Below are 25,136 nucleotides of genomic sequence, written 5' to 3'. Positions count from 1 at the left end.
TATGTATTTTGTAATTATTATTTTTTTAGGATATATTGGTAGTTAAGTATAATATTTGAGGGGATTGTGTATTATTTTTAGTGTGAATAGTATATGTAATACTTTTATTGCTTTATAACTACATAAATTTGATTTATTTTGGAGTTAGAATAGTAAATGTGATCCCTTCAAACGGTTAATGCTTCTATAAAATGGTTTAGAGTGTAGTGGGAATAGTAAATTAGATCCCTTCAATATCTAACACCTTCTCAAAATGGTTTAGATTGGGGTGGAAGTAGTTAATCTGGCCCCTTTTAAATCCAACCCTTTCACTGAAGTAGTTTAAACTGGAGTGAGAATAGTAAATCTGATCCCGTTAATGTACATCTTTTTCCCGGAAGTGGTTTTGATTGGAGTAGGCATAGTCATTTTGATCCCTTTAGTGTCCAACGAATTCCCCAATGCAGTTTAGATTGGAGAAGGAATAGTTAATCCGAAACCATCACCTTCCCTAAAATGGTTTAGATTAAAGTGAAAGAGAAAACATGATCCCTTTGGTGTCTAACAACTTCCCCCAAATCTTTTAGATTAGAGTGGGAATAGCATATCTCACCCTATTAGTATCTGGCTCCTTCCCCAGAGTGGTTTAGATTGGACAGCTTCTCTAAAATGCTTTTAATTAGATTGGGAATAGTACATCACCCTTTACTATCCTTCACCTTCCCAAGAGTGGGTTAGATTAAAGTGGAAATAGTAAATCGGACCTCTTCAGTAGTGCGAATAGTAAATCTTACCCCTTCAATGTACAATATATTCTCCAAAGTGGTTTACATTGGTGTGGGAATAGTAAATTTGATCCCTTAAGTGCCCCATACATTCCCCAAAATTGGTTTAGATTGGAGTGGTGATAGTATAATGGACCGCTTTATTGTCCACAACCTTCCCCACAATGGTTTAGATTGGTGTCGGACTAGACAATCTGACCCATGCAGTGTCCATCACCTTCCCCAAAGTGGTTTATATTGAAGTGTAAAGAGTAAATCTGACCCCTCAGTGTCCAGCACCTTCCCCAAAATGGCTTACAGTGGAGTGGGAATAATAATCTGACCCCTTCAATGTCCATAACCTTTCCTAAACTGATTTGGATTGAACTGGGAATAGTAAAAATTACCTCCTTCAAAGTTTAACACTTTCTCTAGTATAGTCTAGATTGGTGTGAGAATAGAATATTTTATCCTTTTAATGTCCAACACCTTCCAAAAATGATTTTTTAAGGGTATACTACATTGTTAATGTCTAATTTAATTGATAATGTAGGTATACAGGAATAGGATAAACAGATATGTTTTACTGATTTATTGTACGTTTCGTAGTGTTAGTTCGTTTGTATAGTTTTGTTGTTTTGATATATAAATAATACACTTTTGCAGTTTAACGTATATTGTTTTTATACATCTTTAAATGATTTACCACACATTCATGTATTTTTTAAAAATATCTTTATTGTCATTTTATCATAAGAATACATTCTTAGTGTACTTTGAGTCTATACTGTGCATCTCTTGTAACTTATTTAGTACAATAAACAGTATAGACATGTGCTATTCATCCATAACATTGCTGCCATCCCGGTTAATCTCCCCAATGGCTTAATCCTAATAGGATGTTGAACCGAAGTTTACCTATGCAATGAGGGCTCATTGTATCAGCACAGCACAGATGTGGTCCTCGCGTGCTTTCAACAGGCCACAATACAACTACTCTGTGAGGACCTGAGTATGTCATCACTAACATCTTCTGTGAGGGGTTATAATTTGTGAGGCTATGACATTAATCACATATAATTTACTTTCTTAAACCTAAACTATGAACTGAACTGAGGGCCTCATTATGAACCTGGCGGTCTAATGACTGCCACATTTGCGGTGGCAGTCGGATCGTCACCAATGCGGAGGTCTGAGTGCCATATTACGACCAAGGCGTATCGCCGCGGTCAGACTGCCACTACTGCCAAATTACAACTTTGCGAATGCCTGGTGGTGCTGGTGGTCCTAATCCCCCCCGTTCAGCACTGCAAGCAGCGCTGCACTGGGGATTACGATCCCCTTTTCCGCCAGCGATTTCATGGCAATAACACTGTCATGAAAAGGCTGGTGGAGACGGGGTGGGGGGCCCAGGGTGGCCATTGCACTGCCCATGCACTTGGCATGGGCAGTGCAGAGTCCCCCCTGGCCATCACCATTGCAATGTTCACTGTCTGCTTTGCAGACAGTGAACATCGCAACGGGTACTGTTGCACCCTACACACTACAGCATTGCCACCGGCTCTATTACGAGCCAGAGACAATGCTGTAGGCCGTTTCTCATTGGGCCAGTGGGCAGAAACTAAGGTTCTGCCCGCTGACCCAGTGGGAAACTTGTAATGGGCCCAGCAGGGGGCTGTCACACTGGTGGCAACCTACCCATCGGGACTTCGGCAGACGGGCTTTTCTGTCCGCCAAAATCATAATAAGGCCCTGAATGTCTCTGGAAGCATGTTGCGCAACTTATACCACCTGGCCAGGAAGGTGCACCTAAGGCAGGGAGTGTTTATCTGCAGGTCATGGGAGGGGGGGCAACAGGGTATGTGTTAGCCTGTCTATTCGTAGTGTATTGTTGTCTTGTGTGGGTGTAGTGGGTAGGGAGCGTGTTCGAGTATTGCACAGTGACAATTTATCCCTTTTTCTGCTCTAGGCATTCTAGGCTAGGTTCTGGGTTAGGACTCTCCTGAGTTGTGTCTATTACTTACATTTCCGTCCCCCACTATGACTGGGTCTACACCTCTAGGTAGGTCGTTCGGGGTATCCGACCATTCAAGACCTCCGTCCACAGCCCTGCCACTGGTTGCTTTCTAAGGCCACTCGCGTCCTCCTGGCAGAGGGCACTTTCTTCAGCCCTGGCCCAGGTGGAGACGTCTCTCCCCCATGTCTCAACTGCCAGTCCTTACCGGGATTTCCAAGCCATAATAATCTTGCGTTTGGCTAAGACATGTGCCAGGCCTATAGATTTTGTGCCTATCTTCTGTTTCCCTGGTCTTGTGAAGCTCCCTATTAGGCAGGCCTCTACCGTGTGTTACGGTGTCCTCCCAAGTGTCTCCTCAAGACCCTTTAAGACAGCAGTTCAGAACATTTGGAGTGTAGGGCAATCCCAGGTCATGTGGTTGAAGTCGGCATCTGGTGTGTGACATTTTGGGCAATATTTAATCTCACCCCATAGATCACCTGAAGCCTGTGCGGCATGAGGCATGCCATATATAGGTGATTGAATTGGATGTATTTCAACCGTGTGTTAAGTGACACTCTGTGGGGGTAATCTAGCATTTTTTCCCATTTTCCCTCTACCATACATTCATGTATGTTATTTATTTATTACATGTAATTGTATTTACGAATAATAGGAAAATAACTTGTTTCACATACTTTCCTTTTGCAATATATTTTTAATGGTAATACATGGTGTAATGTAACTTTCAATGTGACGCAATTTATATTTTTTAATAGATACATTTTATAAATTAATAAATATTTTTTATAACAACATGTAATCTGTATTGTATACTAACCACTTTAAAGTTAATATTGAGGGTTTGGGGTAGGGGAAATGTGGGTGGGTAGTTAGTGTAGAATAGTGCTTTGGTTTGTCATAATAGTGTAGTTTTGTATTAGGCTGTGTTTTGTTGTTACATAGTAAAGAGGTAGGTAGTAATAGATTGTAAGTACATGTATTCTGTATTTATTCATTTATATGCTGTGCGTATAGTTTTTGAATGTATTTTATATTGTTTCTTATATTTTTAGGGTGCATCTCATGTGAGGGTGCGTACGTTGTGGTTTTTACAGGTTTTAAGTCAGCGTGGTTTCCTTGCTTTTGATGCATTTATCTTTTAAAACGAAATAGTTTTGGTTATATTTTTTAACCATCATTACTTTATAATTTCCAGTTATTTTTCAGTTTTCTAGGAGCGGTGTTTATATTTTTTCTCAAGTGGATGTTATGGTTTCCTAGGATTGTGGAATAATTTTGTGGATATTCTTTTTGATCATTTCATTTTTGATTTTAGTAGTTTTTTTGGGTTACCTTTTCTCTATTTTGTGGATTTGTTTTTGGTGGATTGAAGAAGTATCATGGACATAAGCTACAGTATTGAAAGTTGATTTTTATTTTGGGTGGGAAATGCTTGCTCTGTGTATACTTTTGTATTATGTCATTTTAAATTAAATACTATACCTGCATGTATTTTTATATAATATGTGTTGCTTTAGAATTTTTACATTTTGTGTTCTTTTGTTTTATTTGATGTACTTATTTGTCATATAATACATTATTTGTATTTATCAGTCTTATTGGATATAGCATAATTAAATTTTTTAAGTTAGACTAACAAAGATAATTATATAGTATTTATACAAAAATCTATTGTTATTGTTGGCTTATGTTGGATGTTAGTTTACTTTGGATTGTTAGGTGGAACATATCATTGTTCTTAGCATGACTTCTAGGTACTGGAGGCCTTTGTTATTTATAAAGAGTTTTACTTTGCATTGTAGCATTTCATACATTTCTTTGGTCTGCTTGGATATTTTAGGTTTAATTTAGGTTCAACATTGCTGTAGATGAAGTTCTTGACAGTGTTTCAATCTTTCTATGAATTGGTACATGGTAGGATGACTTCAGCCTAATGTGGAATGGGAGGCGTTGTGTCATCCTTCCAGTGCGTTGTTGGTTTTGACTTGTTGTGCCACGGTGCTGTCATATACATTCCACCACGGTATTTTAAACTTGGGTTGGGGCCTGTGGCCAGAACGGTGCAGACCGAAGAGTCTTCACAGTAATCCTTTAGGGGACTTAGGGTCTGATTTAGAGTTTGGCAGAGAGGGTTACTCCATCACAAACGGATATTCCGTCTGCCATATTACGATCTCTTTATAGGCTATCGGGATCATAATACGGTGGATGGGATATCCGTCACATTTGGGAGGGAGTGACGGGGTAACCCATTAGCCAAACTTTAAATCAGGCCCTTAGTTTTTACGCGTGGGTTTGGTAGAAGGTGGATTTTATGGGAGGTTGTAGTGATTAGTTATTTCTGTGATTCATACACATAACAGGGATATTATTTTTTTATTTCATAAGCAAATTTGCTGTTTGTTGCATATTCTACGCATTATACAGATTTTCTGAACCCTCTCCAAATGCTTTCGTTGAACTGATAATAACATCCTTGTATGGATGTTTGAGGTAAGATTTTTAAAATTGTCTTATCATTGCTTGCTCGAAGTCTATTATGATTTCTGGGGGGTAGTAGTTGAAGTTACTTTCATTTAGGTTAGTAGTTGGTGGTAGATATCACTTTCCTTGTAGAGAAGCAAAGAGTAAATTAGGGGTATATTACTTTTATGAACTTCACCATGTATGGTATATATCTCTGTGAATGGTGAAGGGCACAATTTAAACATGCCATCTATCATCCACATTTGTGTTTGGCTTAGTCTGAGGAGGTTATTTTCTGTTACATATATTATTATTCTCCTGTTATTGGTTTTATTGTCGTATAGGAGAAAGGGTTAATCAGTACATGTAGTGTTTGATTTTCAGGAATTTCTATGTCTTGGTATCTTCTAGGGGCAGTAGGGGTTTATCTTGTGGCATTTTGGTGCAAGCTGTCAATCTTTTAAAATTGTGGATTCCTGGCATTTGCCCTATCGTGTGCTCAGGAACTTTTGGGTGTCTATGTTTAAAAGTGGTTCCCATGGGTTCTTGGTAGCTAGTGCTTGCTTCTCTCAGGTCTTGCAACACATGTCTAATTTATCTTTTATATGTGGGTGTTGGCAGTGCACTCTAACATTAATTACATCATAAGTTTTAGTTATAGCATTCCCTTAACAAGCATTAGCATACTATATTGTACATTTTCAATGTATATGTTTGGTCCTTGTGCTCCCCTGGCTTTTTGTATAGTTCATGCACAATAATACTTTTTTACCTTTCTGGGAGGTGATGTAAGTGGCTATTTCTGACACTGTATATGTAAACGTTAAAATTCTACCTTTATTACTTTATGATTAAAATGTATTTAATTAACAGTTAACAGTTTTGTATGCATTTCCACTGTTCATATTTTAAACTCACATAGTTGCTTTTTTTCCTCTATTAAGTTCTGTCAAGATATGGGTCACGCAATGCTATTTTCTCTGTTGGATATAGAAGATATGTTTTAATTTTATATTTAAAAAATAGTTACATTATTTTTAGGGGTATTTGGTTGTTAGTTTTATTTTTAACATTTAAGGGTTTAGAGTTCTTTAACATTTAAGTATATGTACTTTTTCAGTATGTCAAGTTTGTTGTTTGAGAAGTAGGTGTTTTTGGTGAGCAGGGGGTGTTTTCATTAGTAATGTGTTTGTTTTACTTACTTTTGGGTATAAGTGATCATTTTTATGCTCGATAGTTTATGGAATGTCAAGTTTTATTAGGTGTAACATTTTTGCTGTAAGGTTTAAGTGAATTTTCTGCTCTTTTCATAGTGTTCATTTAATTAGGTTAAGAGTTCCAATGGTTACTTTGTTTTATGTCTAATTTTATTGGTTACTTTTCGTAATATAACCAGAGGAAATACATTTCTGAGAGTTCTAAACACAAGAACGCAGCAACTTCAGCCACCTGAAGAAGAAATTATAATTTAGAATCAATGTTAATCACCAAGGTTTAGGCCTGAAAACTGGAAATCCAGAGACTAGGTGTTGCCCATAACTGAAAGTCAGCAGCACTCTAGCTGAGAAGAGCCTGATTCTCCAAAGCTGAGAATTTTGGTTTGTTACAGCTTTCTGCCTTAGGGTGGTCTTCCCCCAAACTTTTTGCGGGTTGCTTTTAATTTTGCTGATTTCGTTTTTGTTAGACTTAGGACTCTGTGCACTTTACCACTGCTATCCAGTGCTAAAGTGCGTGTGCCCTCTCCCTAAAACATGGTTTGATTGGCATATACCCACTTGGCATATTTGATTTACTTGTACGCCCCTTGTAGAGTGGTGTAACATATACACAGGGTCTGTAAATTAAATGCTACTAGTGGGCATGCAGTACTTACGTAGCCCTTCTAAAAATGTCCCAGTCCTGCCATTGCAGCCTGAATGCAGAGTTACACTATCATGTCGTCTTGACATTTACAACTCTGTGCCAAGCCTTAAACTCCCCTATTATTACTACATATAGGTCGCCCTAGCCCATAGGTCAAGCAGGGTGCTATGTAATTAAAGGTAGGACATGTGCTTTTAAGTTTTACATGTCCTGGTAGTGAAAAACTCGAACATTTGTTGTTCATTATGGTGAGGCCTATCCCTCTCATAGAATAACACTGGGGATTCCTTATTACATTTAAGAAGCAGTAAATCCTAATTGAAAGGATGTAGATCTTCATGCTTAGTACCTATGGAATTGTAATGATAAATCCTCTTTGATTATAAAGTTGGATTTTTCATTACAATTTTGAAAATGCCACTTTTAGAAAGTTGACATTTTCCTGATGTTAGCCCTGTGTGCCTGCAGCCTGTCTCTGGTTGCACATCTGGGTTGGGTGACAGCTGGGCTTTGTGTATTCCTCTAGACTGCTATACACAATGGAAGCTTAGAAGTGACCCGATGGAGCATTCTGGGAGGACAAGCGGTAGGAGCTGGGCACAGCTTCACACTTGAATAGGCTATGTCCTATCTCCTCACAAAGGGCTGCATACACCCCTGTTTCGTGTTTGGAGCAAAGGCAGGAAGGGAAGGCCTCTGTGCACTTCAAAGATCCTTCTTTGAAGTCTCCCCTACTTCAAAGGCACCACTGGGTCTAAGAACTAGATCTCAGACCCCACCACTTCAGTACACTTCTGGACCTGTGGATACCCTGCCAGGAAGAAGGACTGTTGAGATGTAAGATGTAACTTTCATGGTACTTTCAGGACATGGATCCAGTGGTGAATCAGATGTTGTGGCATGAAGCAACAACAGCATGGTTTTTAACTCTTGAGAAACAACGTGGGATAAAGAAGGGGTGGTGTCCTTATTGCTTCAAAAGATGGATTATCCTAACAAGGGGACAAGTGAATTTGGGTAGACATTATTTTCCAGTAGCCATCTCTGATGGACTGCTACTCTGCTGGACTCCTCATCTGGTGTGCTGTGCTGAACTGCTGCCTGCTGCCCCCTTGCCTGGGAGTAAGGAGAACTGGACCTGCATCTCTCCAACACAGAACCCAGAGTGACTCCAAGGGCCAGCTGACTGGTCTCCTGATCTGAAGTTTCAGGGACATAAACGACTTTCAATCAACCTACTTCTGCACCTGGACTATACCAGGTGTGAGTCTACTCTGCCCAGTCCTGGACCATTGGAAGTGAGGCTAAGGTCCTTGGTTCAGCAGATCCAATGCATCCTCTGTCAACCTGATGCATCACCATTGCTGCGCGGATCAGAACCGGTGTATCACCTCTTTTGTGTGGATCATAACCAGCACATCACTTCTGCTGTGTGGATCAACCGAGACGCATTGCTGTTGTTACAGAAACAAAACCAGTGCATCGCCTTTAGACCCGCTGCATCTTGGAACCGACACATCGCTCCAGTCACATTCAGAAAATCAATGCATCTCCTCTACTGCATGGGGAAAATTGATACAGTGCATCGCTTCAGTTGCACTCCACATCTTCGTCATTGATGCAACCAGGTTTAAGGTTCCTTTGTTCTGCGGGCCTCACAGGGTCCCTCCCTCCATTGCAGTCGGCCTGAACTTTTGACTTTGTCCTGGTCAAGCACGACCAGATATCCCTGGTTGGTGCTTCTTGCCTCTAAGACATGTTTTACAGTTTATTCTTTAAACATTCATAATTCAGGTTCTAGGGCTTTTTGTCATTTTGGTTTTGTTTTATATAATAAATTAAGATCTATTTTTCTAACCAGGTGTGGTATCTTTTTGTGTGGTGTTTGCACTATTGTACTTTATGAAGTGTGGCACAAATACTTTACACATTGCCTCTAAGTTAAGCCTGACTGCTCTATGCCAAGCTACCAGAGGGTGAGCACAGATTAATTTAGGGTTTGTCTGATACCCTGACTGGGATTGCGGTTCCTGCTTGAACAGGGTGCATACCTCTGCCACTTAGAAACCCAATTTCTAACATGGTTCATTCAAATTTAGCTTAAAATGGCTATAAAATGGCAGTTAAACAATTGTAAAAAAGATTACGAAAGGAAAGAATACTTTTGCCTAGCGTGATGATAACTTATCTATTGTCAGCATAACAGAAAACATGTAAATCATAAGACAGACTGAGAGAAGCCAAAGAAATCATATGAAGACTGAACAGAATTGCTGCTCGAGTTTGAATCTTTTGCAGTCTTTGTATTTGCTGTGTGGGTGGACCTCAACAAAAAGCACTACAGTTATCTAGTCACAAGCCTCTGGTGACCACAATCACTGCCCTTCTGGTATCCTCGGACAGCAACTGAAAAATAAGTTTCAGAGAATTAAGGATCTAGAGGCAAGAGTATTTCACTGAGGAAAGCTGAATTTCCAGTTTGAGAGATGATTAAAGTTTGAAAGTGAGACTGTTTAACTACAGATTGAGGTTTTGGAACTGAACCTAAGTTTGAAAGCCACTGAGCCTGCAACCAAATCAACGGATTTCTGCCCACTAAAAGAACCTCTATTTTTTCCATATCTATCTTTAATCGATTTCTGTCCATCTAGCCTTTAATAAATAGTAGATAAGAAAGAGGATGTCTAAAAACACATCCATCTCCATTAAACTTAATTATAAACTGGGTGTCAAGTGCATAAGAATAAAAGTAGTGCCTACAGTTTTTGGGATAGACTAAAAGAAGACTAATGCAAAAATTAAAAAGAAAAAACGAATGAACTGAGCCTTGGGGACCTCCTGTAGCTAAATCAGAAGGGTCAGAGACAAACTGATGGAGCATGATGAGTATGATTTGTCAGAAATGATTTAAGCCAATTAAGAACAGTATGGCAAATGCCTTGTTCAGCTGCTCTAGCTAAGAGGACTGCATAATTGACTGCACTGAAAGATGTTGACGAGTCCAGGAATATCAAAACACTAGTAAACTGGTTGTTGGCAACCTTCAGAAGGTCATCTTGTGTGATTATTAGTGTAGCTTCTGTGCTTCTGTTTGGACAGAAAATTTCCTGGGAGTCCTCCGTGATTGCTGAGGTTTAAAAAACTGCATATTTGAGAAGCAACTATGCTTCCCATAATTTGTGCAAACACAGGCAGATGACTGATAGAATGATAATGTTGAGGACCGAATGAGCTAAGTTGACTTTTTAATAATGGTCTTACAATGCCTTTTTTCTTATAGGACTATGGACAACTGCATTTCTTAAAGACAATGAAATAATGCTGTTCAAAATTGTCTTGATAGAAAAGAATATTTTTCAGAAACAGATGCACAGGGATCAGATTTAAAGGAGACCCACACTTTTTAACTTTTTCAATGTTATCATCAAGGTTAGAAACTGTGGCAACTGGTTCAGAGTCCAAAACACATTCAGTGAAACTGGGCTGGAAATGCTAGCTAGTGAAACATCTTACCTCTGCTGTCCTGGGGTCACCATACTGTTGAACCCAAAACTCAGCTCCAGGTATAGCTCTTTCACACTTGACCCTCAGGCTAGTGAAGCAGAACCATCAAAAATTTACACAGGGAGGTGGTGTGGGCCGGAGACTCAGAGATCAGCTCAATGTGAATAACATTTGAAGAATAACTGTCCAACCAGAACTTGGTCGTATAAAGACAAGTACTTTTGTGTACACACAGCTGAATCACTAAAAGTGAAAAGTAAGTACATCTGAAAATTGACAAAGCAAGAGGTATGGTCAGAGTGACATTGGAGTAGGAAGGCCAATAATTGTCTGATTGTAAATGAGGGGGATCAATATTTTTCCTTCTTCCACCCAAGCCTCTTCATGAGGCTTGGGTAAGTAATGTTTACGGGTTGCCAGAAACTGGCACTGTCTTTCTCCCGCTTCAGGTTGCTCTTGCAGTCTCCACTGAGTCAAAATGTTCATGTTCACAATGCAACAGCAGGTGAGGAATGCAAGCATGTGCACCAAGGAAAAGAGAGGTCTCTTTGTTGCAGGCACACAAACGAGTACCCACCAAAATTTCTCTTCCCAGCATTGCCCTTGTTTCAGGATGCATATGTGTCTCTATCTGATCCAGACATCACCCATACAAATTAATGGAAAACTCACTCTGATATAGATCAGATGGCCTTGGCTTGGGTAAGTACATGTAGGTGCAAGTCTTTTCTGCAGATGCACACTGGTGTTCGCACGTAATGAAATCTGGCCCTAATGTTAAGGGGCCAGTGGGCACATATCAGAGACACCAGAGTTAAAGTTGCATGTTTTAGCAACGCATAACCCCAGTCACATTTTGAAGTCAGTTCCTGAGCTCCTTGGGAGAGGTTAGCATCTCCTGCACCCTGGTCACACAAGGACAGGGGGCTTCTCAAAGCAGATCTTGCTAGGAAAGCAACTCTGCACCCACTGACAAACATTTAGACAAAGCTTGTGGAGAGTTACAGCCCAAGTCTGTTGCAACTGCTGCATCTTGGCTGCCTAAACGTCCAAGAACCATAGTACCTTGCATAGTTCTGCAGATCCCGGGTCTCTGGAAACTTCATATAAAGCCTGCAGCTGTCGGCTGTGAGTTTCTCTCACCTGGGACTGCGTTACCTCTTGCTCCTGAGCTCCTAGCTGATGCTCCTTGCTCCTCCAACTCAATAAATTGCCAATCACCTGCTGGAGGGTTAGCAACTGCCATTTAAAGTGGAACCACAGCTAGTCCAGTTCAAGGTCTCATTCTTATTTCTTTAAATTTCCTAACATGTCTGTTTCTTCCTTGATTGCTTTCTGATTTTCCAAATTATTTGTGCTTTCTGTCATGTAGTGTTTGCTGTCATCTCCTTTTCTTGTACTATGTGAAGGCTTTAGCCTGGCTGAAGGGTAGGTTGCAACAAAGCTATGTTTCTTTGCTGGTTTCCTTGCTCCCTCCTCTTGCTGATCATGACTCCCTGCTCCTGAAGAATTCCATTATCGGATTCCTGACTTCTGGTTTTCTTCAACCCTCCGAAGTCTTCATTCAGCAAGGAGGGTTTTTACACTGTTGACTTTTCCCTACTGAGGTGGTAGCTTCTAGAGGGCACTTGCCTACCACATATTCCAGTGTGTTGACATCGCGGCTTCTGGAAACAGTAACCTGTACATCAGACAGTGGAGGACCCAGACTTGATTACAGGTAAGTGTCCAGACCTGAACAAAACGATGCTCACAACCCCTGGACCAAGTTGGGTGAAATTAGTAGAATGCACACTGAGGCATTAAGGGATGGAAGAAAACTATCCACTGTTCCTACCAGTGACATTCTTCCCTTGCACCTTGCAATGTAGATGGCGTAGTCTTCTCCATATTCCTCTGTGGGCTTTAGCCCTCCTTTTCTGGGAAGCTATATCCATCAGGTGGACTTCCATGCACGTTCTCCTTGCAGCATTTCATTTTCTTCCTCGGGGACAGGGTCCAACAGCACTTCTAAAACACTTCAGGATTCTGCAGGATTAGAATCCAGCCTTGCAGCTCAGAAGACATCTCTAGACATCCTGCTGTCAGTTTCCTCGGCGTAGAGTACGTTTACACTGGCACACTATGTAGGGATTCTACCCAGTAGTTCACATGTTCAGCATGCAGTGATGACAGTTGTAAATATGCTTTGAAAGGGCATAATATGAGCCTCCAGTCTTGTAATAAAACTGCAGATTCTCCTAACAAGTTGGTGAAGGAGAGTCCTGATTTTCTCAAAGACAAAGAAGGCGAGTATTATTCCCTCACTGTGGTTCCTCATCATAGTAATGGTCATAGTCTGTATTTTTTTATTGGTCCTAGTGCCAATTGCAACCAACCAGGTGACAATATGAGACGCCAAGAAATGGATGACAAGGAGAAGAATACTCCTTTCAGACAGAGGATACGTTTTATGTGGAAATGCGGAACAGAAGAACTCATGTGGTTTCTTCTTGGATTTCTGTTATTTCTGTTTTGACATGGTCAATAGACTTCTTTTGGAGCATCAAGAAAAGAGGATGTGGTTTATGGACTGCCTTATTTAAAATGTTGATTGTATTTCTTCTTTGTTGTCACTTCCTGCCTAGAAGAAGTGCAAGGTTATGGGAACTGTAGTTTTCTTTCAATGTGCTATCAAAATAAACAGCAGGAATGGAGATTGCATACTATTAGCCTCCGGTCTTGTGCTCATGTAAACGGCTGTGCCTCGCGCTATATGAAACTACAACAACAACAAACATACGTCTGCTATTGTACAAGCTTTATGCTATATGCACCAATCCTTGCTAACTAAAGAGGACACAAATTCAGACCAGGAGAAACACCGGCGACGAGTGAAGCAGCGCGCACTTCCCTTAGCATCTCTATGTTGCTTTTCAAGTCATCTAATCACTTGTACGCAACTGCACACACAACTGTCAAAGTAATTGCCCTCAGCGCCTGTCTACCCAAACTGGTATAATCGTATATGGCCACTAGATGGAAGCATTGAGCTAATGCCCATGTGATGGGGTTTGAATTCCATTTATTTATGAAACTGTCTGAAGGGGCCTGCCTCCACGCAAAGATTTAGAGTAATATAGATGGCACTCCTGATAATTGCTTTTACCTCGGTCTGTGGCACAGTTGAAATATCCCGGTAAACTGCGAAGCCTGGTCACCAGAAACACCCTGTAAACACAGAAGGGGACAGCAGCATTTATTTGTGCTTTGCTGTGGTAATTATTGACGTGTCATTGGCAACATTATAATTGATATTCTAACTGAAGCATTAACAAGCCATAAGAAAGAACAAGCAGACACGACATGTAGACTCTGCGATGGACATAAAGTGCAATATTCATAAAACACCCATGCACTCTGTAGTACCTCAGCTGGCCAAGACAATGGATCATCCTAGGCGAAAAAGAACAACACTAAAAGATATGTATTACTGTTACGGATTTTTAAGTAAAAAAGGCAAACACAAACCTCTTAGAAGCCAATTGTAAAACAAAAATACACATACTCTTTATTTCATCAGACAAATAAAGAAGATTAACCCTGCATTTAAAAAGCGAGAACATCTGATATGAACCCCTTAATTAAAAAAAATAATCTAATATTGCATTTTCTTTTATAGGGATCTCTATTCGTGGCCCGAAAACCAAAAAAGTGTGGATCTTTAAAATAGAAACTCTTCAGAAATGTCCAGTTTTTACACTTTTCATCGTTTGACTTATAATGTGTTCGTAATACTCGTTCACCATCGCTTAAAGTAACAATATGAATAACAGTTTCTTACACAAACAATAACAGAAGCAAAACAAAAAACGACGGGTGAACGACGACTCATCGTGTAAACTAAGGTTAGTTCAGTACATTTCAGCAATCTGGCCTTTTCTGTATCAAAGTTAGGAAATCATGCGTCACATCAAAATGTACACTAATGGAGACATTTACATTACCTTCAAAATCTGGAAACATTTGGGAGCACCCTGCCTCACACTCCAGCACGCAGTCAGCCCCATTGCATCATGGTAAATGTAGTACACGTTCGGTCTTACTTCATTAAGTATTCTGTAATTGTCCACCTTAGAAGGTGCAGCTAGTGCTGTATGTCTCTGGATACATGTTTCTGTCTTTAGCCCTTCATCAGCAGAGAGCAGTGGCTGGAGTGTGAGGCAGGGTGCTCCCAACTCTTTCCTGTTACCTTTAAAATCTGTCAGGGATTATAAACAAGAAATTCAATGAGTTCCAGCACAATAAACTAAAATACACATTGGGGAAAGCCACCACAGTCAGACATCATTGCATTAATAACAATGTTCCTCCTGTTCCGAACTAAGGACCATATGTACGAACACATTTTCCCATAGACACAGAATGGGTAAAACCCTTTGCTTACATCTGGCCCTAAATCTCTTTATCTAGTTACTCCCACCTTGGGCATTGATTCTCACAAAGTGGCCTTGCACCGGGGGATTAGAGGTACGGATCTTAGAAATTATTTGGAGAGTTTATTTAAGGTTTCACATACACAGCATTGCAAGGCTCTCCACCTCCAGGGCTGGAGTTCATGTCTTTCAAGAAGGGCCCAGAGTAGGGGGCTGGGACTATTATTGGCTCTTTGTGTAGACACAGGATAACACATCCTAGATATTCGTACCATGGTTTAGAACTTACGGGATCCTTTACTTTAGTCTCTCCCATTCCTCTCCCAAGGGGTGCTCAACACTCTCGGGGTCTCCTTGCAGCTGAACATAACTAACTAAGGAATATGGTACAGAGCTTTACATGGCATCTAGTTCCTGCAGGGAGATGCCTTTGGTGTCAGAGGATTGAGACCTGACATTTGTATGGGGTTTGCTTTTTGGCCACTGGGACACAGAGAACTTAACACCAGGTGATCGTCCGGTAGAGTTCACTCCTCCCTAGTAGGTGGTGCTGCCAGACTCAGGAATGTACATTTGGCAAAAGTATTTTGTGGCAGCTGTGCTCACTCTATTGCATCTCGGTCAATGTCTAAGCTTCTCACTATCCTCAAACTCCTATCTAGGATCACTTCTGTGGGGTTCACCTGCATAGGGGTTGTCTGCACTTGTGTTAACTCTTTGATCTCCTTCCCTTATGTACCTTCTCCTAAAAATCTCTAGATGATCTCGTGTTAATATACTTTTTGACGTTGTCCATCTGACTAGCCAAGATTTGTTCTTGTGATGACCTCTAGGGTGTGTAGATTTCGGGTCTCCACCATAGGCACTTGTTTAGAGAACAACTTGGGTATGGCCATTTGGGCGCTCGTCGGAGGTCTCTTAATATTTACAATACTGTTGTCTGTGACGGGCTGTTTTATGGCAAATTGTTCCCCCGACGCTTATGACACTCTAGACGGACTCCTCCTTACTCTTTGGCATGTGTGGTTATTTTCAGCCAATCCATAGTTCCAGGTGGAAGGCACATGCACCTCTGTATGTGCTGGTTTATTTTTATACCAGAGGCCCATTGCTGGAGTCATAATAGAAAAGGAAACCAACCCCCAAAAAAGAACAAAACCGTTCATGGCTAAGTCTTTATTAAGAAGTGTCTTTAATATTGAAGGGAGATGTTTAGAAGCACTGACAAAAATTAGCCAAACAGCAAACTCTCTTCCCCTGCCTAAGACTTGCCTTTTCGTCACTTTAAAAGAACTCAAAGGGAGGGGTTCACACAATTGTCCTCAGTCTGGGCACACCTGGGGTAGCTGTCATTACCAAGTGTTTAAATATAGTGGGTCCACCAATACCTGCTGTATTCTGAATGGTTCCCTGAAGATTCGTCAACCTCCACCACCTGTAATGACTGTGGCACAACAATAGCTTCTCCAATCTGCACCACTCCTTGTCCACCACTCACCTGCATTCATGGAACACAAGAAAAAATCATACCAACGAGGCTCACAGGCATGAGAGTAGTGGGAGTGGCAGGACCGGCACCAAACCCCATGAGGCATTGTCAATGCTCCAAGTCAGGACTGGCAAAAAGCAACCGGTATTCGCTTCAAGCTTCAGAGTGACAGGCATGCATGTGCCCAGCTCCTTTGGTCTCCTCTCCACCTTACTCAACTCTCAGCAACCCTTCTCCCCTTGTTATTGCCTTTAACAAGGGGGAGAGACAGGACCGGCATATGTGGTAGTGGGTTTGCATAATTGTACTCACTGACATAGGAGGACCAATAGGGACGTTATAGGCTCTAGGCCTTGACATGTAAATCACTCCATACCATTATCAAGGCCACTTGGAAAATTAAGCTATACATGTTGGTTCCCCCTAGGGTGGGGCCTCTCTCATAACACTCCATTCCAGGCACAAATTAATTGCAAGAACACATGCCTGAAATTATCCCGGGGAAACCATCCAAACTAGTTTTTTGCCCTAACCCTGTTTACCCTACAAAGATGTTGAAAGGTGAGTGTTCTTCCTGTTTTCAACCTCCAGATTAGTCAACCCTCCTTTTCCTTTAAATGGTCAGTTGGTTTCTTCAGTGATTCGCAGTTCGTTCGCTCTGGAAAATTCCACATCTGCACTTCGTCTACTTGGAGGATTTCGCTGCCAATTTCTTCTGCTATCTGGACCTTTCTAGCCCTATTTGGCATGTATGAGTTTCAAGAAATGTCAAGAACGCTTTGTTCAGGCCGTCAGCTTCTTCCCTTCTTAAACCTTAAATTCCAATCAACTTCTTAGATTATTCCTCACTTCGAAATCAAGCAGGAGAAAAGAGTAGCCTTGAGAAGTGGCATGTCTTATCTTCATTTTATGAAGAAATCTACTACATCAGTGTTGCCTCAAAGACCAATCCTTGATATACAAAGGCCTTAGAAAACTGACTGAATGAAGACATTTTGAAAACATATGGTTGAGGGACTTACTGACGTCATGTTTACTATGCACAATGAGTAAGTGAATGGAAAATTTGAAATATTTCTTAAATACCTACCAAAAAATAAAGTATTCTTAGATCTAGAGGAAGCATATTCCAAGCCAACACTGCTTGGACCTGAAAGCTCAGTTTATCCACAGACTGCAGCTTCCAAGTAAGGATGATGATGAAAGTGGATGCTTTCAGGTACAGGTGCCTGCTCCTGATATAAATCTGGACTTTATTGATATTGGTGTTTAGATGCAGTGTTTTCTTTACAAAACAGTCCACTTTTAAAATAATTCTGCTGAGTATGGGCTGTAATAAAGGCTTTTGGGAATGGGACGCCTAGAGACAGACTCTTGGCATCTTAGGCAAAAGTTCGCCAAATTGTGGATGATTTGCATGCAAGAAATGTCTTTTTAGGTGAGCCTGCAAACAGTCAGTTAAAGTGATATAAACGAGAAATGCAAATAGCATCTCTTTAAAAAAAACTGAAAGGTTAGCCAACAATGTTGTGTGGCTCTTTGTTTCGAGGACTGCTGCGTGGTCAAGCAAAATCAACATACATTTATTGCCAGAGCCCACACAACTTAGGACCTCATCCCATAAACTTTCAAAAGCAACATTTCTCTCGGTAAATGGATGCGTGCCAGAGAGTACAATGTGCAGCAATGGGTTTCGACGCATATGAGATGGTAACTGCATCACCCCATTTTTAGAATTTGTTGACCACGCATGAGAGGTTAGAGGTAGCCCTAAATATTACCTTGTTCCTGGGGACGGTTTACAACTCTTTTTTCATGTTAGGTTTAACGTTCCACATCTGGGGAGGGGCAGGGGCTTTTCAAGGCCTCGGGCATATTTTAAAAATGTTCAAATACGCAATGCCAGTTCTTCAGCGGTAAGCTCTGTAAGGCAGGCAGAGAGTTGATCAGATAGGTTGGAGTTGGTTTTAATTGTCATGAAAAAGGTAAAGCTTTTTCCAGATACTTTCAACAGTAAATAACTGAAAAGTAACCAAGCAGCTGCAAAGGAAGAACACTTTTGGAGTAAGATGAGTGTACTTACTACAGTTATATATTTTTGTATCTAGAAAAGCACAGCATTGTTTCTGTTGGTGGAATTTGAAGGCCGTTTTGTCCAGCACTCAGTTAGTGGTATATAATTGTAGGTATCACCACAAAGAAATCAAAGTGATTATACAGGGGTGGTGTTCCATATTGAGAAAGCAAGATTGAAAATGCTATGCCATCTTTAAAATGTGAGGAACCGAAAGGAAGTGACTTTGATCTGAGAGAACCAACTGGGCAGGGTGGAATGTCCCGAAGAAACTTACGTCTGTAAGGACCGATGGGCTATACCAAGCCAGGTTTTGTGTTGCATAGTCAGCCATTTTAATGTATGCAGGTGACTAGAAATCCACAAAGCTCCATTTTGTCCAACATCAAGCAAAATGCTGAATTCTAGCCCAATGAGAACTGGCCACATCGACACTGTGGCAATCCAAAGTGAATTGCAATGCTATTATCCAGGCACAAAGCAATGTTTGTGGCAACTGCGTCTCCACATACCTCCTGACTAATAAAGAGAAAGACTTTCATCAGCAACTCCTTTTGATGAAAGCAGGAGGAGACTATTATTAACGAATGAGGAGCCGAGGTGGTGTCTGCATCTACCTGCAAACCAGGCGTTTCTTGCCAGAGGCTTCAGAGTAGGGCTAGTGTTCACGTGGGTTGGCCCAAAGGACAGATAAAAGAGTCACCCGCTGTCACTCACTGCCATCAACGATCTTGACCTCCTAGCACCCTTGGTTAGGTATAACCCTTTTGAAGCTAAAATAACCATTGACCTTTTAGGTAAACAAGGCATTTCACAGATATACTACTACCTAATGATTAACTCTCCAGATCATTTTTTACAAACTTACAGTCCCAACAAGAGGCAGGTGTATGCCTGTTAGTGGACAAGCAGTGGAGTGAGGCTAGATGGGACTTCAGGAAATGGCTATCCCAGCCCAACCCCAACTGGCCCAATTTAAAAACCTGCATAGGGTGCACTATAGTCTAATACGGCTATGGTGGGTAGGTAAGGTCAGTACTCAGGCTTCCTCAAGGTGCTATTACACTGGATTACTCCCATGTGGAGTGGAGTTGCCCATTAATCCAAATATATTTGGCGTAAAATTGAATCCATGCTGGGGAGGACTGTGTGCTACTCCATAAACCTCACCCTTAACTTAGTTGGGGGATCACATTTAAAGCAGATCAGACCAGTTCTCCCAGAGTCGTATGATAGCTCAGGTTTTTAGATTACTCAAAAGTAGATGCAGGTGCCTGTTGCATTACCAGACACATGTTTGTTAGTTAGTAATCCTGAGATAAGACTCCTTGGAATCATGGAGGTGGAAAGAGGGCACTCGAGGCATATGATCTATGCAGCAGTTAGGGACTGGTGATTGATGTGCTCAGTGATGACAAGTTAAGCATACGTGTGATCTGCAGGAGGGTCAAAGATGTGCTTCAGTCGTGGTACTGCCAGCAGCAGCATGGTTAAGTTAGTAATGGGTATTGACTATGCACCTGTGAATTAATTGTACTAGTTACTTCTTTTCAGTGTTTTTGGAGGTCTCTTATGATAGATACATGTTTTTACTTATTAGATGTGGGTGACATTCGTTCCAAATAATATGACTTCTGAGTCATATTTATTGAATGGCCAGCCATAGCTATATTTGGCTCTATGGCCTGGGCTCTAGTTTTGATGCTGAGACTGCTCTGCAGCTTTAGTCAACATTTACAACCTAACATGTGATGATAAAAGTAAATTGGCAGCTGGGAACATTAAGAGACGCCACAACACAAAATCCCAAATTCATAGAGCAACTGTTCCTCTAATCCATCTTTTGTTACTGTTTTCCAAAAATAAGAGCTGAAAATTAACACTTGCCAGATACCAACTTTCTCTCTCCTTTGCTATTCTGGAACACATTTCACGTGGAAAAGAACCCTGTTACTTTCTTTCTGTATGTGAAGTATTCATGTAAATGCATCTACATATAGCAACAAATGAAAACATATTATTTTCACAAGGAACTGAATTTGATGAGTTGATGCACTGGCAAAAATAAGAAGCTTTGTCAGGGCTGGTCAAAGGTGCTTCTTAGAAAGGGAAACACCTGGAAACAAAGGCTGTGGCTGGGCCAGTTTGAGTAAAGTAAGCAAAATGCAAGAACTGCCGAACCTGCTTTCAGTGTTGACTGTCAGACTACAAAAAACACTGAAGCTACTTCAGTATAAAGATGGGACAGAAACATCCAGCCAGTGCACCATGATTTCTCTACCAGAATCTGGGTTCTCCACACTCGACGTGTCTGAAAGTCTGTGTGCTACAGGATTGGGGTAACTAATTCAAACTCCCCTTGCGAGATTCAGGACCAGAAATCTGCGGAGTTCAACTAGCCTGCCTTAAGAAGCTACACTAACCCTGCTTTAAGGGAGGAAGTTGGCCCTTTGTTCAGAAGAAGCAGTGGGGTACTATTGCACAAGTAAAAGCTGCTCAGAAGCAGGGGGCTGTAACTGAACTGAGGTGGGATGAACAAAGGCTGTCTGCTGCCAATTCAGGAAAGGGCATGCTTTGCTCTGTCAAGGGTTAAGCTTGGATACTCTAGTGATCCCACAGCATGAACTGCAGCATTAGTGCCTGGAACCTGAGAGTGCCACAGAACTCGACCCTGTGTGGGTTCCAACAAAGTGATCGAGTGCCAAGAAGCATTAGGGTGTCCGAAGAATCCTTACTGCATTCCACGATTGTTCTGCAAAAGAGTCAGAGTGCCGGATTATGTATGACATCAATGCAAGAGACTCCAAACAGTCCAAAGTGCTCACTGCTGCAACGCGAGGTGAGCACCTAGCGTTTTTATTTTGTTGGTTTTGTGATAGATACTGGGGGTCAACTCGTGCTGCATGACTCACTGTACCTGAAGCACCATGACTTAAGTGCAACCTCCTTCTCAAATGGTGATTGCATTACCCCTGGTTATCTGAACCAGCACGCACCAACACCCTGTCTCCCAGGAACTGCTGTAAGATTATTTGAGAACAAAGTACCATCTGTAGCCCTCTGCAGCCTATGTACAGTATTGTGTTGTCAGTGAATTGTAAAGTACCTACTCTTTTGAGACAAAGCATTGGCTAGACATTGAGCTATTATTTCTATTAGATTTGGTGAGTTCTGAATCTGTAACCCCACACCACCTCCCTGAGCAAGCACTGGACTGCCCGACATCCCTACCCTGAGGGCCAGGTGCTAAATAGGTGTATTTGATGCTGAGTTTTGAGCGCAATAATAAGATTAAGTGTAAAGACACCAGGGGTAAAAGGCTCTGACTGTCAAAATCAGAGCCTAGTAACCCCTCTGATTGCCCTAGGTCACCTGACAAAGTCCCGACTCTTGGGCGTTGGGGTAAACGACAAGAGGTAAAGTAGAATATAGAGTCTGAAGTGGTCGTATAAGTTTTCGTCATTCATGATAACAGAGATTTCTGCAGACAGTGAGGGGCAAGGCATAACATTTTAGATTAAAATATCTGATTCCCAGATGGACTTGTCCCCACAGAAGAGTATATCGGTCTTGTTGGCATTAGGCTTAAGAAATACCTTGAAATCCATTTGGTAATTCTGAAATGGCAGGAACTAAATGTATTGATGGGCAATTTGACCAGCTTGGTAAATGTGGAGAAAGATTTGCATATTGTCCTCTTAGGTAAAGAACTGAAACTAGAAGCTGGATATTAAAAAAACACAGTGGCTTAAGATAAACTTCATGAGCAGAAGGGTCAAGAAAGAGCCCTGTGAGACTCCTGAAGAGGCCCATGTTTCCCATTCATAAATTCTGTTGTATCATAAGTCATCAGGGAAGGACATTTTGATATGTGGGAGGAACAACCTCTGGGGCCTTTGGAGAACAGTGACTGCTTAAGTGTTTACATACCAGATATATTCTCTCTAGTGCCTACAGCCTGATGAAAATTTGCATTTTACATTTCAGTAAAGAAAGTAATTTTAAACTGTCATGTAACTCCTGGGTTGGGGAAATATGAGTGCTGATAGACTGGGGTGCTTCCAGATGTGTGGAAATATGTTCACTTTGGCTATATTTGAAGAGTCCTATCAGTAAAGATAGCTTTCTTTGCCTTAAAGATGATGTTCTTCTATCTGCTCGATTGGGACAAGAAGGCCAATTCACAACCTGCTTAACAATAAATAAGCTGCTTCTACTCAAGTTTCCAGGGTAGTGTTCACCTTCAAAATGTCCAGTGTGAAGCATTTGTTAGCTCAGTGGTTAGTAGTAAGAGTCTTCTGCCTATGGTCACCATAACAACAAATATAGTGCCTTCTTCGAGGAAGTCTTTCCATTAGTATTAGGGGGGGGGTAACTGCCCGCTAATTATTGGTGAACAGGGACACACTCGCGAGACTGAGCGTGCACCAACTGTTGCCGGTTGACCCACCCAGGAAGGCTGATAATCCTGCCTCTTGTTGTGGATTTGTGCAAATGGAAATTCCACCACCATGGCAGAACTTCCACGTGGGCAAACCCCATTTGTGAAAGCAAAATCACACCATTTCTCATTTTGAGAATCATAAATTGGATTTTAGCTTCACCAATGACCTTTTTGGTAAATTCATTTTATAAGCACAAATCCTTAAAAAATTAGCACCTAAGGAAGAAAGTTGTTATCAAGTATGTGCATTATATGTGTAACACAGCAGAACAATGTATCTTTTGAAAAGTGCTCCAGCAAAGCTGAGATATGACGGACGCCATATAAAACTGCAATTACATATAATAAAATCTGTTTAAACAAGTGAGAACTCAAACACAATAGTGTAGTAAATGTGCTGCGCTTTCCCGCCAGGGCCCCTGCTCCGGCGCCTGACTCAATCTGCCAACCTGAGTAATAAACGTTAGCCGACCGAGAATTACGAGCACAATTTAATGCATGCCCTATGCCTATTCTAATTACAAATGTATTAGCCACATGAATTGCTCATCTATTAATGAGGCTAGTTGTCATCAATTTATCACCAGCAGCGACTCAATTAGTTACAGGATATCGTCAGCTAATAAACTGCATCTAAGTTTTGGGAGTGGGACGCTTCTGCTCCCAGATCTACTCACACCTTTCGGGAAAGAAGATGGTTGAAAAGCACTTTTTAGTTGTTTCCTCCTGCATCCCTCGCCTCCTCCTGAAGGCACCTACCACACTGGGCTGAATGTGCAGGCTGTATTTCACTATGCAGTGTACGCTTGGTGGATGAATTAGTTACCTACAGCAACAAAATGCATTTTCTCCATCACGCACTACATCTATCACATTTGTGAATAAACGCAGTTTCCAAGGCACTCGCCACGCCAAGCTGTCACTCAAAGCCAGAACCACTCCCACTATATGAGTGTGACTGTTCTTACTCGGGCGGATGAGGTTTGTTCCTTCGTGTGGGAGAGCTGGGCCTCACTCTCGTCCGGGAAGGTTCATCCAACAGTTTCTGCCCGAATTCACCCCCGTAGACGGTGCTGCTCTTGGCTCTCCGGCGCTCCTCGTACCCCCAGGCCGAGCGCGCTCTGCGCGTGATCTCTTCAAGACCCTTCCGGTCCCGTAGCATGCTGGAGGCCGGTCTTGGGGTTAATTCGGGAGCCCGTAAGAAGGAACAGTCTGACATTCTTGCAGACAACGTGATGGAACTAGAGGAGACGCGCGACTTGCGTGCACTGATGAAGCGCCTAGTGCGGCTGCCTGTCCTGGCTCCAGGAGGAGCTCCGAGCTGCAGCCTGGGTGTGAAGCGTTGGAGCCGCTGCCAAATTGTTGACATACGTTGCCGAGCGACAGCTTTGACGGGCTGGCCTGCCTGCGTGCCACAGTCTAAAGATTTCTAAACATGTCGTGTTGAGTCTGGCGATTTATAAACACCTCCTTTTCTCCAGTTTTTATCACCGACAGTTATTATTTACAAAAGCCTATTTTAAAATGCAAGTGAAACAGGTCTAACACTAACAGTATTTCCTTATATCAAATTATTTTGTAAAACACCGCTGTGTTTGGCATTTACAAAAAAGAGAACTCGAAGCTGACTGCCTTACTATCGACGTGGTGTTGAATTTAAATTCCGCTTTAAACGCCACCGAGGATGTAGAGCTTTGACTCACACCGAGTTTCCGAGAGGCCTGTTATAGAGCAGGCATGCAGTGTGTACGTTGTGGTTTGGCCTGCGATGGAGTTTAGTGTAGTGTGAGATAATTAGGAGTGTGCTCCAGTCATGGTGCTGCAAACTGGCAGCTGTGCAGAAGCATGACGTGTTGAAGAAAGTGTAGGTGTAGATGCCTTCCATCTTTTTAGGGGTAGTCTGTATCATACAGTTTTGTGGATAGAAACAGTAGAAATTCAAGGTGGTTGTTGCAGACCTGAGATCTTAGCCATCTAGACCTAAGAATGAGCCTCCATCAGTCCAAGACTTGTTTCAATCAAGGGATGGTCAAGCGTGAGTCAAGCCTAGTGCTGGAGCATAATTTATAGCTGCAGCACAGTCTTGCATTGCAGCACGGGCGCTGGAAGCAGGGATTC

At 41.6% G+C, this 25,136-nt stretch overlaps 1 protein-coding gene across 1 annotated transcript in view; it reads right to left on the bottom strand.

Annotated features, from left to right (window-relative positions):
• Positions 1-24,387, bottom strand: part of LOC138255170 (uncharacterized) — a 169,604-nt gene extending 145,217 nt beyond the window's left edge. Inside the window, exons 1-2 of the mRNA XM_069205829.1 lie at positions 23,987-24,387; positions 13,745-13,806 (exon numbers count right to left, since the gene is read on the bottom strand). Coding sequence (XP_069061930.1) covers positions 13,745-13,806; positions 23,987-24,387 — 463 coding nt within the window. The remainder of the gene's footprint in view (positions 1-13,744; positions 13,807-23,986) is intronic.
• Between the last annotated feature and the right edge of the window lie 749 nt (positions 24,388-25,136).

The sequence above is a fragment of the Pleurodeles waltl genome, chromosome 1_2 (assembly GCF_031143425.1).
Source record: "Pleurodeles waltl isolate 20211129_DDA chromosome 1_2, aPleWal1.hap1.20221129, whole genome shotgun sequence".
Lineage (NCBI taxonomy): Eukaryota > Metazoa > Chordata > Amphibia > Caudata > Salamandridae > Pleurodeles > Pleurodeles waltl.
This window is presented reverse-complemented; position numbering and strand designations above follow the sequence as displayed.